The sequence below is a fragment of the Geotrypetes seraphini genome, chromosome 2 (genome assembly GCF_902459505.1).
Source record: "Geotrypetes seraphini chromosome 2, aGeoSer1.1, whole genome shotgun sequence".
Lineage (NCBI taxonomy): Eukaryota > Metazoa > Chordata > Amphibia > Gymnophiona > Dermophiidae > Geotrypetes > Geotrypetes seraphini.
In genome coordinates, this window is record NC_047085.1 from 326,593,010 (window position 1) to 326,610,268 (window position 17,259).

Genomic DNA, 17,259 nt, shown 5'->3' on the forward strand with positions numbered 1-17,259 from the left:
TCTACCGGCCTATTTCCTTGCTCAATCAAGATATTAAGCTGTTTGCTGCTATTATGGCTGCTCGTCTGGGTCAGGTTTTGCCCAGGCTGGTTCATCCAGATCAGGCTGGTTTTGTGCCAGGCCAATATTCGTATGCTAATGTGTTGCGTGCGCTTTCGGTGCTGCAGAATCCTGGACTTGTGGGGCAACATCCGGGTCAGCAGAACACTCTCATAGTTAGTCTGGACGCTTGAAAAGCGTTTGACAAAGTGCTGTGGGATTATCTTTTTTGGGTTCTGCCTCAGTTCGGCATTATGGGGAGCTTTTTGACTGGGATTCGCTCATATACTCATCCTACTGCCCAGATCTTGATTAATGGGGAGCTTACTTCTTCTTTTGAGCTAGAGAGAGGGACAAGCCAGGGTTGCCCCCTCTCCCCTATGCTCTTTGTTTAGGCCCTGGAGCCTCTTGCGGCTAAATTACGCCAGAGCCCCGTTGTGCGCGGCATTCGGATGGGATCCCAGGAATTCAAAATTAACTTGTTTGCGGATGATATGCTCATCTTTCTGGGGGATGCTGAGGAGGGGGTTCCTCGGTTAATAGATCTTATTCATCAATTTGGAGCATTTTCTGGGCTGCGGATTAATTTTGATAAATCAGACGCTCTGGCGGTTCGCCCTCCGTGTGTTTTGTGGCAAGATCCCGCCTTTCTGTTGCAATGGTCTAAGGGTACGCTTAAGTATTTGGGGGTTTATTTACACGCGGACACGGGGGTGGTTTACCGGAAGAACATACTTGATAAATTGGATGGTATCCGAGCTCTGTGCAAGGGGTGGATGGAGTTTCCCCTTTCATTTCTGGGGCGCATTGCCCTTATTAAAATGGTCCTCTTGCCGAAGCTCCTTTATCCTCTCCACATTTTGCCCCTTTGGATTACACAGAAGGATGTGCAGGCTTATAAGGGGGTCGTTTCGTCTTTTGTATGATGCTCTTGTCGGGCGAAAATTGGGTATAGTAAGTTGGTTTGGGGGCGTGAGCAAGGTGGTGTAAATTTGCATGATTTGCGTCTCTACAGTGTCGCCGCTTTGCTGAGGTGGGTACATGAACTTTATATGGGTGTTGATAAATTTGCTCCGGTGGGGTTCTGGTACCTCTTGTCAGCCCCGGTGTCGGTCTTTAACCTCCTGTGGCATGGGGCGGGACCCTGCCCTTCTATGCTTCGACCCCTGCGCATGGCCTGGTGGTGGTGGCGATCTTCTCTGGGGAGAGCGGTAGGTCCTTCGCCTTTTACGGAATTTGTGGGTAATCCTAAGTTTCCTGCTGGCTCGTTGCATGCATTTTTTGCCTCAGCTCGACGGTCTGGATGTCGTTTTGTGAGGCAGGTTGCTGAATTGGGGTCGGGAGCGGCTCCCACTTTTCTGGCATGTCGGGACCATTGGGGCTGGCCTGAGGGGTCTGTGCTCGCCTATTTACAGCTTCGTAGTTACTGTTTGGCGCTTAGATCGTCGGCGGGTAGACTGCCCACCTTTTCTCCCCTGGATCAACAGTTTATGTCCACCCCCTCTGCATTTAACAAGCTCTCGGACTGATATAAAGTGGGGAAGGAGTGGAAGTCTGGGCGGGTTCTCGATGGCGGAAGCATGGACTTTAGCTTTGGGAGAGCAGGTTTCTGCTGGGGACTTGACTCTGTGTTTTCAGGAATGTACGTCCGCCTCCCCTAATGTGAGTTTACATGAAGTACATCTTCAGATTCTGCACCAATCTTATCTTACGCGTTGTAAAGGGCGCCAGATGGGGTTATGGCCAGATGACTGTTGCCCCCGCTGCCCGGCTCGCCGGGATACTTTGGTACATCATTTTTTGTAATGTTCTATGGTGGGGCCCCTATGGGTATCTGTGCTTCGGGAGTTGGAGAGGGTTATTGGGCAATCTTTGGACTGGTCTTACAGGACGTTACTGTTGGGTGTCACGAGTCCCCTGGTGGAGGCAGGTGTTAGCGAACCTGGGAGGCGCTTTCTTTTAGTGGCTTTGGGACTCACAAAAAAACTAATTCTTCGCCACTGGGTTGGCACCACGCGACCCACAGTCCAACAGTGGCGAGTTAGTATGTCTCAGATGGCTGGCTGGGAGAGGCAGCATCACCGGGGGCAATGAGTTGGAAATCTGCAGCCTATTTGGATTGCTGGAGTTCTTTTTAGTGCTGGTTGGAGTCTCGGGGTGCACAGGGTGGGGGGAGGGGGAGATTTGTTTGTTTTTCTATTCAAAAATTGGACTTTGCATGGGAGATGCTTTGCTAATGGTTTGACTATTTTATGTTTGTATTTTGTATGAGCCCTTGTATTGTGTATTCTGCTGATTTCTCGCTTGATTGCATTTTGTAATTTCTCTTGTGCATTGTTCCTTTAATAAACATATTTTCAAAAAAACAAAAACAAAAGTTTGCTGAGTGTTTTGCTCGTCTTGAAAAACACTCGCAAATCAGGTTACTCGCAAACCGAGGTTTGACTGTAGTTACTGAGGTGACATTGCATAAAGTCATCTGCCTTGACCTCTTTCAAAACCCGCAGAATATAAATGATAACATTTTCTCTACGTACAGTGTGCTTTGTGTTTTTAAAAATTTTATTATTGGTAGATCATTTTGACTTGGTCAGTTGTAAATGTAGCTTGCAAGCCCAAAAAGTATGGGCTCCCCTTCTATAGACCGACACCTAACGTTCAAGAATCACACAGACCAACTGACTAAAAGATGCTTCGCTATTTTATGGAAACTAAGAAGTATATAAAAAAAAAACATTTTGACATGGTGTCCTTTAGAATACTAGTTCAATCCACCATCCTATCTACCTTAGATTATTGTAACATTGCATATCTAGGGTCAACCAAGAAAAACACTGCAAAGACTTCACCTGGTTCAAAATGCTGCTTGTACGTTTGATCTTTGGACTGAAAACGTTTTGACCATATAAGCCCTTTTTACATGAAACTCCATTGGCTCCCTTTTTGAAGCTAGAGTCATTTTTAAATTTAGCTGCTGCATTTGTTATAAAGCACTCTTCGGATTACTACCATCATACTTATCCTCCCAATTAAAACTATTCACATCAAACAAGAACACAAGAAACATGGGAATGTTCATGTACCCTACTCTGAAAGCCTGCCGTTTTAAAAGTTTTTTAGACAAAACTCTAGCCTTTCAAGCGGGGAGAATGAACTCTTGGATGTGTTCTCTGATTGCCCACTCCCAATCTTATTATGAATTTAGAAAATCACTGAAAACCTATCTGGCAAATTTGTGTGATGATTTTGCTTTGTATCATTCCACATTGTATCATGTTGTATTGTATAGCATTGTATTCTACTGAATTCTACTGTATCCTGCATCTTCACTAATACGCCTCAGTTCTTTTGTTGTGAACTGCCCGGAACTTCTGATTGGGCGGTATATAAGAAAATAAATTATTATTGTTTGGCCTCAAAACTTGTTGGGATAGAGTTCTTGGGCTCTCTTACCCTTAATCCATGCCAGGAATGTACAAATTGTGCACCTCAGGAGCGTCCTTGTGCTACATGCCACACCGCACATAAAGGAGAGGTGAAAGTGTCCGGCCTAGGCTCTCCTTTGTGTTCTTGGGCCGCAGAAATAGTGGCTAGCCTGGTGGTTCAGACATTTTTCTTTTCTGTACCTAGAAACAGCAACCGTCCTACGTGAAAGGGTGAGGAAGCCGAAGAACTCCAGAGGTGCAAATTAGTCATTTCAGGTGACTTTACAGTACCTGGTATGGCTTTTTCACCTGAACTTATTAATTTAATGTAGAAAGACTTTCAGGAAAGCCATCCTTCCAAGGTGAAGGTGGGCTGCTTTTCAGACACTGCACGCAAGGGCTCGGCCCTTCTGATTGTATTTGTCTACCACTACCCAGGGCCTGGGAGATCCTTTTGATGGGGACAGAGATGATGAAGAGTCTCTCACTGTTTCTTTATTGTCTCAAGATGCGCCTTCTTTATCGGGGAATGCTGGCCCGCAGTTTGGTGCTTTGGATCCTGTTTTGGCTTTGAATCTGGGGGGTGATCCCACAGTCCTGCCTTTCTTTAAGCCCACGGTTCTGCTGGATCTCATTTCTGAGTCCTTGCGTGAGTTGAATTTGGACTCCCAGCCAGTTCCATCTACTTTTCTTCTTCCTTATGCATGTAGTGAGGGTTCAGTCTTCTACGTTTCCCTGGCATGCAGTCCATTAATATCTTAATCACTGAGCAATACAATTCTCCAGAAGGGTCCCTAAAGGTTGCAAGAGCTGTATCCTATGGCACAGGTGTGCCAGCAACTTTTTATCCAGCCTAAAGTGGATTCCTTTTGTTGTGCAGATTACTAAGTGCACCTCTCTTCTGAGCAAAAGTGTAGTACTCAAAGATATGCAGGATCACCAAGTGGATGTGGTTCTCAAGAGGCTTTTCGAGGTTTTGACTTTGAGAGTCAAAGCGGTCTCAGCGGCGTCCTTTGTGACACATGCCTGTCTTTCCAGGTTATATACTCTGGAGGGTGAGGAGCTCGTACCTCAGCTCCTTTTATCTGGAGTGGATTATGTGGCGGATGCTATCTATCAAAACACTCAATTTAGTTTGTGGGAATAAAATACTGAAAAGTTTACCATATTTTTTGCTCCTTAAGAACATAAATTCTGACCATCGCCCTGCCCTGTACCCTGTCCCCCATCTGGTGGTCTAGTGGTAGGTCGGGACAGGGTACAAGGCAGGTCTAGTGGTAGGCAGCCCCCCCCCCATACCAGGCATAGCAAGTCCATGCAGATGGCCCTGGTTACCGCCTGGACATCTTTATATGCTTCTTCCTTAGGCCCCCCCCCCCCCCCCGATCCTCAAATTTCACCTTCTGGAGTGATTCTCCAGGTCTTCAGTCTTGTCCCACAGAGCTTTCTCACTCTGGTGTATATAGTCCAGTTGCTGTTGTACTGCACCTCATCTAGCTGAGTCTCCACCTTCTCATATCTGTTCCACAGGAATGCTATTTCAGATCAGAGACTGCTTGCTTTAAGTCAGAGTGCATTGAGTGCAACTCCTTTCAACTCTTGCATCAGCCCCAACAGAGCATTCCACATTTTGATCTGCGGTCTCCTCGTGTTTTCTATCGGCGCCGCTTCTGCTATCACGCCGCATCTAGAGCCCCCCTTTTACTAAACCGCGCTAGTGGTTTTTATCGCCGGGAGCCGTGTTGAATGCTGCATGCTGCTCCCGACGCTCATAGAGTTCCTATGAGCATCAGGAGCTGTGCTTAGCATTGGTGATAAAAACCACTAGCGCGGTTTAGTAAAAGGGGGGCTCTAGATGCGGCGTGATTTAGTAAAGTTTTTTTGCACCATCATCTTGGATGCCGGTGTCTCTCTATCGGCTCCAGCTTCACCACTTGCCTAGCAGTAAGCCTCTAATTTTTGCTGTATTGGTCCAAAGTAGAGAATGACACGGCGACAAAATTCATCACTGTTCCCGTCCCCGCGGATAACTGTGGGAAACCATCTTCATGTCATTCTTTAAGGAGAGAGGGAAGAATCAGAGTATAATTGGGCACAACCACTGACCCTCAAGCTTTGCTTTGAAGAATGCTGGTGTAGAAGGACCGAGGTTGAAATAGACACTAGAAAATGACATGGGATTATTTCCCGCAGTTATCCGTGGGGACGAGAACGGTGATGAATTTTGTCACCGTGTCATTCTCTAAAGCTCGCAGCTCGGAGGAGAGGAGAAGAGCCGGGGCGATTCAGGAGAAGAGGAGAGCAAGGGAGGCAGAAGGAGGGGAGAAAAGCCGGCAAAGAAGCAGCGAGCCAGGGGCAGCGGCGAGAGGAAGCTCCGCCCACCCCCACCACATCAGCACCAGCTTATCCCGGACTCCCCCTTAAAAGGAGGGGAGCCGCGGTGCGTGGTCCAAAGCTCACAGCTCGGAAGAGAGAAGAGAGCAAGGGAGGCAGAAGGAGGGGAGAAAAGCCGGTAAGGAAGCAGCGAGCCAGGGGCAGCGGCGAGAGGAAGTTCCGCCCACCCCCACCACGTCAGCACCAGCTTAGTCCGGACTCCCCCTTAAAAGGAGGGGAGCCAACGGCGCACAGCCGTTCGGCACGCAACGAAGGCGAGCGGCAAAGGCGCTCGCCTTAGCGAGAGCGCCTTTGCGAAGAGCCTCTGAGAAGGGCCGAACCGATATCTCCAAGGACACCAGGGAAAGGCAGCAAGGTAAGGAATTAACGTGAACAGAGGAGAGCACACACACACACACAAGCTAGAGCAAGACAAAGAAACAGTAGGCCCGGAGGATAAAGAAGAGGTAGACCCAAGAGGGGACCCACGCACACACAAACAAAGAAGGGACAGGTATAGAAGATAGCAGCAGAAGACGCACAAGACAAGGAAACACAAGCACACACAAGCAAAAAGAAGCGACAGAGCAAACACCTAGCAAACATCAGAGAGACACACAGTCAACTAACAGGCGGACAGGAGTAAACACCTAGCAAGTAGGTAGGCCCACCAGAAAGCAAACCAACTAGCAGGTGGACCAGGGCCAACACCCAGCAAGTGAGAAGCTAAAATAAATAAATAAATAAATAAATGGCAGGAAGAACTAGAAACAACAAGACTGCATTCAAGACCGGCGTTCCAGTCACCGAAGAGAGCCAGAGGATGACCACAGCTTCCATGCAGACAGAGGAATACCCACGATGGATGACAGAGGTCTCTGTGCAGACCGAAGTTATTCCACAGCAGATGACTTCAGTCTCAGTACAGACGGAGGTGGTCGACCAGCAACAGACTGACAAAGACATCATGCAAGAGTTGATGAGCCTGAGGGAAGAGGTGAAGCGTCTCGGAAGCATCAGGGAAGATGAGGCCTACATCGATGGCGTCCTCCAGGAGCTGTCCCAAGTCTCTGAGCATGCGCAAGGAAATATGACAATCTTTGAGACACCCAGACCGACCAGATCTGCAGCGTTGGAAGCAACGGTTGGGGTGCAAGAAGAGGCTAGAGACATAGATTCCTGGCAGCTGGTCACCTCTACAAGCAAATACAAAAGACCTTTCCCTACTTCAAGCAAAAAGAGAAGCTTCAAATCAACCCCACAGATTACCTTGAACCACAGGTTCCAGCTTCTACAGGAAGAACCAGCCAGCGACTTTCAGGACAACTTTCAAGAGGATTTCCAGCAGATGACTCGGGCTCCAGGGGCAACGGATCAGCTTCCCCTGAGGAAGAGTAGAGTGGTAGTTATTGGGGACTCCCTGCTGCGGGGCACCGAGGGACCAATATGTAGACCGGATCTACAATCAAGAGAGGTTTGTTGTCTGCCAGGAACCAGAATCAGGGATTTGACCACAAGCCTAGGGAGACTGATCAAGCCCCAAGACCACTATCCAATGCTTCTCATCCACGTCGGGACGAATGACACCGCCAGGAATACCCCGGAGGAGATACCCAAAGATTTAGGAGCCCTGGGTGAGAAGCTGAAGCAAATGGGAGCACAGGTGGTCTTCTCCTCCATCCTTCCAGTGAGAGGCAAGGCAGTACCAGGGAAGATCGTATCCAGAAGACAAACGAGTGGCTACACGGATGGTGCAGAGAGATGAACTTCGGCTTCCTGGACCACGGTGAGGCACTACAGGGATCGGACGGGCTCCACCTGACCAGAAGAGGAAAGAACATCTTCGGTAAATGACTGGCTCACCTGCTCCAAAGGGCTTTAAACTAGATGAGTTGGGGGAGGGAACCCATTCTCATCCTGGTGTGGTAAGTAACCATCCCGGTATGGTAAGTAACTACTCCATTACTGAGTCTGAGGTAAGTACTTACACTGCAGTCAGTACTGCAGGGGACAGACCAACTCAAAAGGGACAAATTAACTCAAACAGGGAAATAAAGGGCAAACTAAGTCAAGCGGGAAAATCTCCACACAGACCGGGCAAACACGAAGTATGGAAAGCTATGTACATTAATGCCCGCAGTTTAGGCAATAAAATACTGGAATTAGAGATTGACATGAGGAGTGCCGATCTAGATGTGGTGGCAATATCTGAAACTTGGTTCACAGATTCCCATGGATGGGATATGGCTATACCAGGTTATAACTTACTCCGCCGAGACAGAGAAGGCAAAAACGGAGGAGGGGTAGCACTATATATCAAGGAAGAAATCAAAGTTACCAGAATCACAGGTGTCGAGTATACAGGGGAGTCCCTCTGGGTGAACCTTGCCAGGGGAAGTGGCAAATGCCTGTATCTGGGCATTGCATAGAGACCTCCGAAACAACAAGACAACATAGACATCGAAACCATCACTCTGCGTGGAGACACTGTACTGTTAGGGGACTTCAACATGCCAGATATAAACTGGAACAAACTTTCAGCTACTTCCAGCAGCAGCAGAAGGCTACTAACCTCTATACGGGGAGCACGACTCAAACAAATGGTACTGGAGCCCACCAGGGATCAGGCGATTCTGGACCTGATACTCACCAATGGAGATAGCGTCACAGAGGTTTCGGTAGCTGAGGCGTTGGCCTCCAGCGACCACAACATGGTGTGGTTTCACCTCAGGAAGGGATCCATGAGGTCGAACACGTCAACGAAGATCCTTAATTTTAAGGGCACTGACTTCGAGAGCATGGGAGATTTTGTATCTGAGGCACTGCAAAACCAAGACACAACAGATGATGTGGAGGTAATGTGGTCAACTCTGAAATCTACCCTACAGGAAGCAACCAACCTCTTTATAAGAACCTTGAGTAAACGGCGGAGAAATAACAAACCCCAATGGTTCTCCGTGGAGATCACGTAAAACAGAAGAAAAGAGCATTTTGTATCCTGCAAACAATCACAATGACCAGACGCCAAAGAAGCTTATCTAGAGAAATCTAGAACTGTTAAAACAGCGGTCAGAAACGCCAAACTCCGGATGGAAGAAAATTTAGCTAGGAATATTAAAGGGGATAAATCCTTCTTCAGGTATGTTAGTGATAGAAAGAGGAATACAGACGGGATAGTGCGCCTGAGGAAACCCGATGGCAACTTTGCAGAATCGGACTCCGATAAAGCCGAACTACTGAACAAATACTTTTGCTTAGTCTTTACCTGTGAGGCACCGGGATCCGGTCCACACCTGCAAACAAGGGAGAGCTCAGAAGACCCGTTCAGGATTTTTGAATTTTCCACCAGCAGCATCAGCCAAGAATTGTCAAGGCTCAAAGTGAATAAAGCCATGGGACCGAATAAATTGCACCCCAGAGTGCTTAGGGAATTGAGAGATGTCCTGGCAGAGCCATTAGCCGCACTCTTCAATCTTTCTCTGAGCACGGGAAAAGTTCCATTAGACTGGAAAACAGCTAACGTCATTTTGCTCCACAAAAAGGGATGCAGGTTAGAGACTGCAAATTACAGACCACAGTGTTCCCTCTAAGCTGCGCTGGCGTGCGCTGGCGCACAAAATATTACATCCAGCGCACAAGTTTCACGTCACAGCGCACGGCGGGCAGGGCGGCGAGAGGAGAATCGGGCGAGTTGGCTCATAATTTGCTGGCGCCCGATATTTTTAGCGCACAGCGAAAAAAATTTTGCTCACAACACCCGCCCGCTTAGAGGGAGCACTGCAGACCAGTAAGTCTCGCGTCAATAGTGTGTAAACTTATGGAAACATTGATTAAACACAAATTAGATACGGTTCTGTATGATGAGAGACTGAGGGATCCCCACCAGCATGGATTTACAAGGGGGAGATCCTGCCAATCTAACCTGATCAGCTTCTTTGACTGGGTAACAAAAAAACTAGATAAGGGAGAGTCCCTTGATGTAGTGTATCTGGACTTCAGTAAGGCTTTTGATAGCGTCCCACACCGTAGACTTTTGAACAAGATGAGTTTGTTGGGGCTAGGAGAAATATTAACTGCATGGGTTAAAGACTGGCTCAGTGGCAGACATTAAAGGGTGGTGGTAAACGGTACTCCCTCTGAAAAGTCGGAAGTGCAAAGTGGAATACCGCAGGGCTCGGTCCTGGGTCCAATCCTATTTGATATCTTCATATGAAATCTGTCTCAGGGACTTCGGGGTAAAATTGCATTATTTGCCGATGATGCTAAATTATGCAACATAATAGGCGGAGGTACCCTGCCCGACACTATGACACAAGACATACTTTTACTGGAGCACTGGTCTACTATTTGGCAGCTGAATTTTAATGCCAAGAAGTGTAAAGTTATGCACCTTGGTAGCAGAAACCCTTGCAGAACCTACACTCTGAATGGTGAGACCTTAACTAGAACTGTTGCAGAACGGGACCTGGGAGTAATCATTAGTGAAGATATGAAGACAGCCAATCAAGTGGAGAAAGCCTCATCCAAGGCGAGACAAATGCTGGGTTGCATCCGGAGAAGTTTTGTCAGCCGAAAGCCCGAAGTGGTGATGCCGCTGTACAGGTCGATGGTGAGACCACATCTGGAATACTGTTTGCAATTTTGGAGGCCACATTATCAGAAGGATGTGCTGAGAATAGTATCGGTTCAACGGTTGGCCACCAGGATGGTCTCAGGACTCAAGGATGTCCCATATGAAGAACATCTAGGTAAGTTGCAGCTATACTCTCTCGAGGAACGCAGAGAGAGGGGTGACATGATAGTCATTTAAATACGTTACTGGGCGTATTGAGGTGGAAGAAGACATCTTTTTCCTTACTGGACCTAGGGCGACAAGAGGGCATCCGCTAAAAATCAGGGGCAGGAGATTTCATGGTGACACTAGGAAGTTCTTCTTCACCGAAAGGGTGGTTGACCGTTGGAATGATCTTCCACTTCAGGTAGTTGAGGCCAATAACGTGACTGACTTTAAGAATAAATGGGATCAACATGTGGGTTCACTTCAAAGAAGAACTTAGGGGGGAGGGTTATTTGAGTGGGCAGACTTGTTGGGCCGAAGGCCCTTTTCTGCCGTCATATTCTATGTTTCTATCCTTTTTCCAAGAGAACGATATCCAACTGGCTAGCTGCATGCATCTTGTTCTGTTATGCTCGGACTGGGCTGCAACTAGAGTCAAGTCACAGCCCATAAAGTTAGAGCAATGGCAGCTTCAGTAGCTTTTCTCTGTTCCACTCCTATAGAGAAAATCTGCAAGGCTGCCACTTGGTCCTCGGTTCATACATTCACCTCACATTACTGTCTGGAATCTTTCCAGACGGGATGGGCACTTCGGCCAAACAGTACTACAGAATTTATTTTCTTAAAGACAGGCCAACACTCCCTCCGTCCTATTCTAGTTAGCTTGGAGGTCACCCACATGTGAGAATATGCTGTCCTGGGATAAAGCACAGTTACTTACTGTAATAGGTGTTATCCATGTATGGTGCGGTCGGTCACGAACTTTCTAAAATTCTTAAAGTGGTAATGCACTTGTGACCTTCCTTACCGGGGCTCTGTGGATGACGTCACCCACATACGAGAATATCTGCCTGCTGTCCCTGAATAACACCTGTTACGGTAAGTAACTGCTTTACGGTAAGTGTGGTTTTATTCTTGTCTTATGTTTTCTTTTGAAGTTTGGGGAGGAGACAGCTTGAAGTGACGTGGAAAATATCATTGACTTTTTCTGTCATTTCAAATAAGTTTGTACGTCCCTATCAAGTATGTCATGCTTCATTTCCCTGAAATGTGTTAAAAATGATTGGGGTTTTTTCTCCCTTTTTTTCTTTTTGGGATCTTCTGTCTCATTGTTCTTTTCTGCCCATCTTTTCCACTGTTGTCTTAGACCATCTATTTCTCTCTTGCATTTCATCATTTTCCCTTTCTTTACTGTGTCCCCACCAATGATAGCAGTTTTACTTGGTTGTAATGGAGTGGAAATCTTGAACTTAAGTGTAAGTGACTGTAGAAGTTCATATAAACATTGTTATAATGAAATTTGAATACTAAAGAACAAATTTTTGCTTTGTAGACTCTGTTTGATAATCAAAACAATGGTGTAAAGAAGGAAGAAACAATAGCAAGTAATAAAAATGACGTTTCTAAGAAGATGTCAGTTGAGAGAGTTTATCAGAAAAAGACACAATTGGAACACATCCTTCTCCGTCCTGACACATACATTGGATCAGTGGAACCGGTAACACAGGTACATTCTTTGAAATCTGAAATGTTACTGATAGTTTACAGTAAATTTAGCAAGTTTGTGTATACCACAGTATTTATAACTATTTTGTTCTAACCTTGGGATAACATCAGTTTTCAGCCAATTGTATGAGTTCTGAAGTGTCATGTTTAGTAATAAATTAAAAGCTTTCCAGCATGAAGTACCCTTTTAAGACAATGATATATTTGTGCATGTATGTGATAGGTCAGTGTTCTTCAATGCAAGGCCCACAGGACAGTAGTGGCCCTCACTATCTTTTGTTTCTTTCAGTGGCTGTAGTCATTGCATTGAGAAACACTGCCTTCCTGTCTGGAGGGCCTCTGCGCAGATGTGGTGCCTCAAGCCATGGCCATTTTTCTTCCTGAGCCATACAGATGGAAAGTTCAGAAACAGATCATGGATCTTCTGGCGATCCAAGTTCCTACAACCTGGCATTATTTGAAGGTGTTGTGGTCCATAGGAGCCTTCCTAGAGGCGATGCCCAGGACCAGAACACACATGCTCTGCAGGAGTTGTTACTCTATTGGCGGTCCCTGCAACGTCATCCCCTTCAGATGCTTCTCCCTTGGACAGTCAGCTCGCAGCATTCTGTGCTGGTGGATTTAAGGGGAGGCTCTCAGTCAGAGCAAGCCTCTTTGGATCACAGAGTGGATCACTCTCATGACTGATGCCAGCCTAGCAGACTGGGGTGCTTATTGCGGAGATCGCTCCATTCAGGGGCAATGAACTCCCATCTCGGAAGTGTTATTTGATTAGTTTTCTGGAGCTTTGGGTCATACATCTGGCGTTGAATACTCTACTTTGTATCCTAGAAGGGAAAGTGGTGCGAGTGTTTTCAGACAACTCTACGGCAGTGTCATAAGTGAATCAACAAGGGGGCACAAGAAACACTCTCTTAGGCCAGGAACTTGAATGCTGTTCTAATGGGCAGAGGTGCATCTTCTGGCTCTCTGCACCTCATGTGGCTGGGGTCGAAAACGTGCAAGCAGACTTCCTCAGTCGTCAGGTCCTGGATCCGTGAGAATGGTCTTTCTTCCTAAGAGCGTTCTGTCTTTATAGTGTAGTGCTGAGGCGAGCCACAGATGGACTCGAAAGTCAGGCACTAATTCAGTTGAAGGACAGAACCAGGAAGCTTGGGCCTAGATGTATTGGTTCATCTTCTTTGTGTTCCCTCAGTGGCCTTTGGTTAGTCTGGTCATCTGCAGGATAGCATCTCACCCAGGATTGATGATCTGGTAGCTCCGGATTGGTTTTGCCGTCTGTGGTATACGGATCTGGTCCATCTTCAACGAGACAGGAAGCTCAGGCTCCCTCTTCATCATGACCTAATCAGTCAAGGTCTGGTTCCAATGGAGAACCCACAGTGGTTTGGTATTTTGGCATGGCTCTTGAGCATTCACTTGTGTCCTTCTTAGCATCAGCCTTTTTCTACATGGAATCTTAATGTTATATGCAGGGTCTTGTGGAGGCTCCTTTTGAGCTGCTAAAGGATGCTACGCTTTTGGATCTGATTAGCAAGACTCTTTCTAGTAGCATATTTTGGAGCTTCAGGCTCTTTCATGTAGAGAGCCCTTTCTACGGATAACAGACTCGGGAGTTGTTCTCCGTAATGTTTCTTTCTCCAAAGGTGTTTTCTGATTTTCATATCAACCAGGAAATTCGTTTACCTGCTTTTTGCTCCAAAGGTAAGTGTGAAAAGATCAGATCTTGTGCAGATTGGACTTGCGGAGAGTCCTCCTCAAACTCTTTGGAGAAAACCTGCTGATATTTGCCTTTTGGATCATCTTTTTGTTCTGACGGCCCAGCCTTGCTTAAGGCTTCTGTCACCCGATGGATCCCTATGGCCATTTTGTTGACTTATATCACCCATGGCAAGCAGCTGCCAGTTTCTAGTCGCTTGATTAGAAGTGTTGCTGCATCGTAGGCGGAAGTTCAAGTAGTTCCTCCAGATGAAATTTGCAGGTCGGCTAACATAAGAACATAAGCAATGCCTCTGCTGGGTCAGACCTGAGGTCCATTGTGCCCAGCAGCCCGCTCACTCGACGGCCCTACAGGTCTAGGACCTGTGCAGTGATCCTCTATTTATACCCTTCTGTCCCCCTTTCCAGCAGGAAATTGTCCAATCCTTTCTTAAACCCCAATACTGTACTTTGCCCTATTACGTCCTCTGGAAGCGCATTCCAGGTGCCCACCACACGCTGGGTAAAGAAGAACTTCCTAGCATTTGTTTTGAATCTGTCCCCTTTCAGCTTTTCCGAATGCCCTCTTGTTCTTTTCATATCTTTGCCATATTTTACCGAGTGGATGTAGCAGCTTGTTCTGATGACGCTTTTGGGTCCTTGGCGTTGAAGGCAGGCTCTTTCGTCCCCCTGGACAATGCCATTGCTATGGTTCGTCACCTTGCATATAGAATCCGGAAGGGACGTACCAGAATGGGAGATTAGGTTCTTAATGTTGATAATCTCTCTGGTAGTCCCTGGAAGATTCTTTATGACCTGCTCTTTTAGTGTAGACTCAAGTTTTTATGAATTGCCTACCTTTTTCTACCCTGTTTTTTTTCACCTTACAGGCTGAAGTATGTTCCAGCCAGTAGACAGATCCTGTGGATGATTTCACTCTTATGTGAGTACAGTTTTTACTGATGGCTAGTTTCCAGTGGGCGCTTGTTGCAAACAGCAGGTTAGTTCTACATTGTTTCTAACTGTTCTCTGTGATGCTTGTTTATTAATTATGTTATTTATCCCAGGACAAGCAGGCAGGTATTCTCACAAGTGGGTGACGTGATCCAACGGAGCCCCAATGCGGACGCCTCACAAGCAGACTTGCTTGAAGAAACTCGAAGTTTCGAGTCGCCCGCACCGCGCATGCGCGAGTGCTTTCCCGCCCAGTACACAGGGCGCGTCTCCTCAGTTCTTACTTTTCCGCGGAGCCGAAAAGTCCGTCTTCGACTCTTTGCGTGAAGTGTTTTCACTTGTGCTTTCTTTTGTCTGCGGTTTTGGGTTCTTTTTTCTCAGAATCGCTGTTTTTCTTGTTTTCAAAAAAAAAAAAAAAATTCTTCCGTTCGTTCGACCGGGCAGGCCATGTGGCCGCAGCCCCACGGCTTCGATCTTGCGGCGGAGCTTTTTCGGCCTATGTCCCGGCCTGCAACCGGCTTTAAAAAGTGTTCCAAGTGCCAGCGCGTGATTTCACTGACGTACCCTCATCAACGCTGCCTTCGGAGTCTTGGGCCTCAACATCTTCCGAAATCATGCCAGCCTTGCTCAACACTTACGTCTCGTGCTTTCAAGCATCGTTGCATCCTGTGGGAGCAGCTTTTCAGTAAGGAGTCCTCAATGGAGCTTTCGTCCTCGAAGGGTGCTTCGCCCTAGACATCATCCGATGCTCTCCAGGCTTCCACAGCTTCTGCTCCGAGCCTCATCATACCTGCCTTGTTTGTACCGGCTATGTCTTCGACGCCTGCTACAGTGCCTTCCTCTGTCTCTTCAGGTCAGATAGCACAGCAGCCCATTCCCCCGGTAGTGCTTAAAGTGCCCGTGGTGCTTAAATGCCCAAGGCTTTTAAGTCCAAGCATTCTCACGCTGCCTCGAGGGAGATCGAAGGCCGTGCAGGTGGTCCCGTTGGAGACGCGGATCCATCCTGGCTGGCTTCGTTCCAGACCTTATTGGAGAAGCAATTCATTCAGCTCTTTACTACCATGGGGCCGAAGCTTCTCTCACAAATCCAGCCTGGGCATGCGGAGGTCTCCTGCGAGGTCGAGCCGCCTCCTGTGCCTCAGTCATATGCACACTCTCTACATGGAGCAGAGTCTCTGCGAGTGTCTGGTCTGGCATCTCGGCATGCATTGCAAGGAGCAGAGTTTTTGCCGATGCCTCCATTGGAACCCATACATTTGATGCAAGGAGCAGAGTCTTTGCGTGTGCCTCGAGGTTCTTCGAGATCCGGAAGCGGAAGGGTCGAAGCAGGCGGTGGGGAATATTGAAGGAAAGGCTGCTTCTGATGAGGCGAGACATGCCTGGATGAATGCTTCGAAGAATGCCTCGATCGATGATGCGAGCTGTGCCTCGAAGCAGGTCTCGACAATCGAGGAGAGCGTGTCCCTACGAAGTCCCCAGAGAATGGATAGGGCTGGAGGCTGTGGAACGAAGCAGAGGAGGCTGAGTGGAAGAACCTCAAGGCACACGCAAAGACTCTGCTCCATGCATTAAGTGTACGTGTTCCAAAGGAGGCATCGGCAAAGACTCTGCCGCACGATACTAAAAGTCCTAGATTTCAAATGTACGGACTTTAATAAAATGGGAGAGTACCTGAAAAAAGAGTTGTTAGGATGGGAGGACATAAGAGAAGTGGGAAAACAGTGGTCTAAGCAGAAAGGAGCTATAAAAATGGCTACAGAACCTTTATGTGAAGAAAATAAATAAAAACAAGAGAAAAAGAAAACCGACGTGGTTCTTTAAACTAGTGGTGGAGAAGAAGAAGAGTACAGAAAGGACTACCGGGTGAAACTGAAAGAAGCCAAGAGGGAGATATGCCTGACGAAAGCGCAGGCGGAAGAGCAAATGGCTAAAAATGTAAAAAAGGGAGACAAAATTTTTTTCAGATATATCAGTGAAAGGAGGAAGATGAAAAATGGAATTCCTAAACTAAAATATGCCAGGAGAGTGATGAAGAAAAAGCAAACGTGTTAAACAAATACTTCTGCTCTGTGTTCACGGAAGAAAAACCTGGAAAAGGACTGAGATTGTCTGGCAAAGTTACACTAGGAGTAGATTCTGCGCCATTCACGGAGGAGTGTTTATGAACAACTTGGAAAAACTGAAGGTGGACAAAGCGATGGGACCGGATGGGATCCATCCCAGGATACTGAGGGAGCTCAGAGAGGTTCTGGCAGATCTTATTAAAGACTTGTTCAACAAATCTCTGGAGACGGGAGTGGTTCCTGGGGACTAGAGAAGAGCAGATGTGGTCCCTATTCACAAAAGTGGTCACAGGGATGAAGTGGGAAACTACAGGCCGGTAAGCCTCACTTTGATGGTTGGAAAAATAATGGAAGTGTTGTTGAAATCTAATGGCAACATGGCTTTACAAAACGCAAATCATGCCAAATGAACCTGATTGAATTT

At 47.1% G+C, this 17,259-nt stretch overlaps 1 protein-coding gene across 1 annotated transcript in view; it reads left to right on the forward strand.

Moving 5' to 3' along the window:
* Window positions 1-17,259, forward strand: part of TOP2B (DNA topoisomerase II beta) — a 639,919-nt gene that overhangs the window by 17,041 nt on the left and 605,619 nt on the right. The window contains 1 exon segment of the mRNA XM_033930173.1: window positions 11,948-12,121. Coding sequence (XP_033786064.1) covers window positions 11,948-12,121 — 174 coding nt within the window.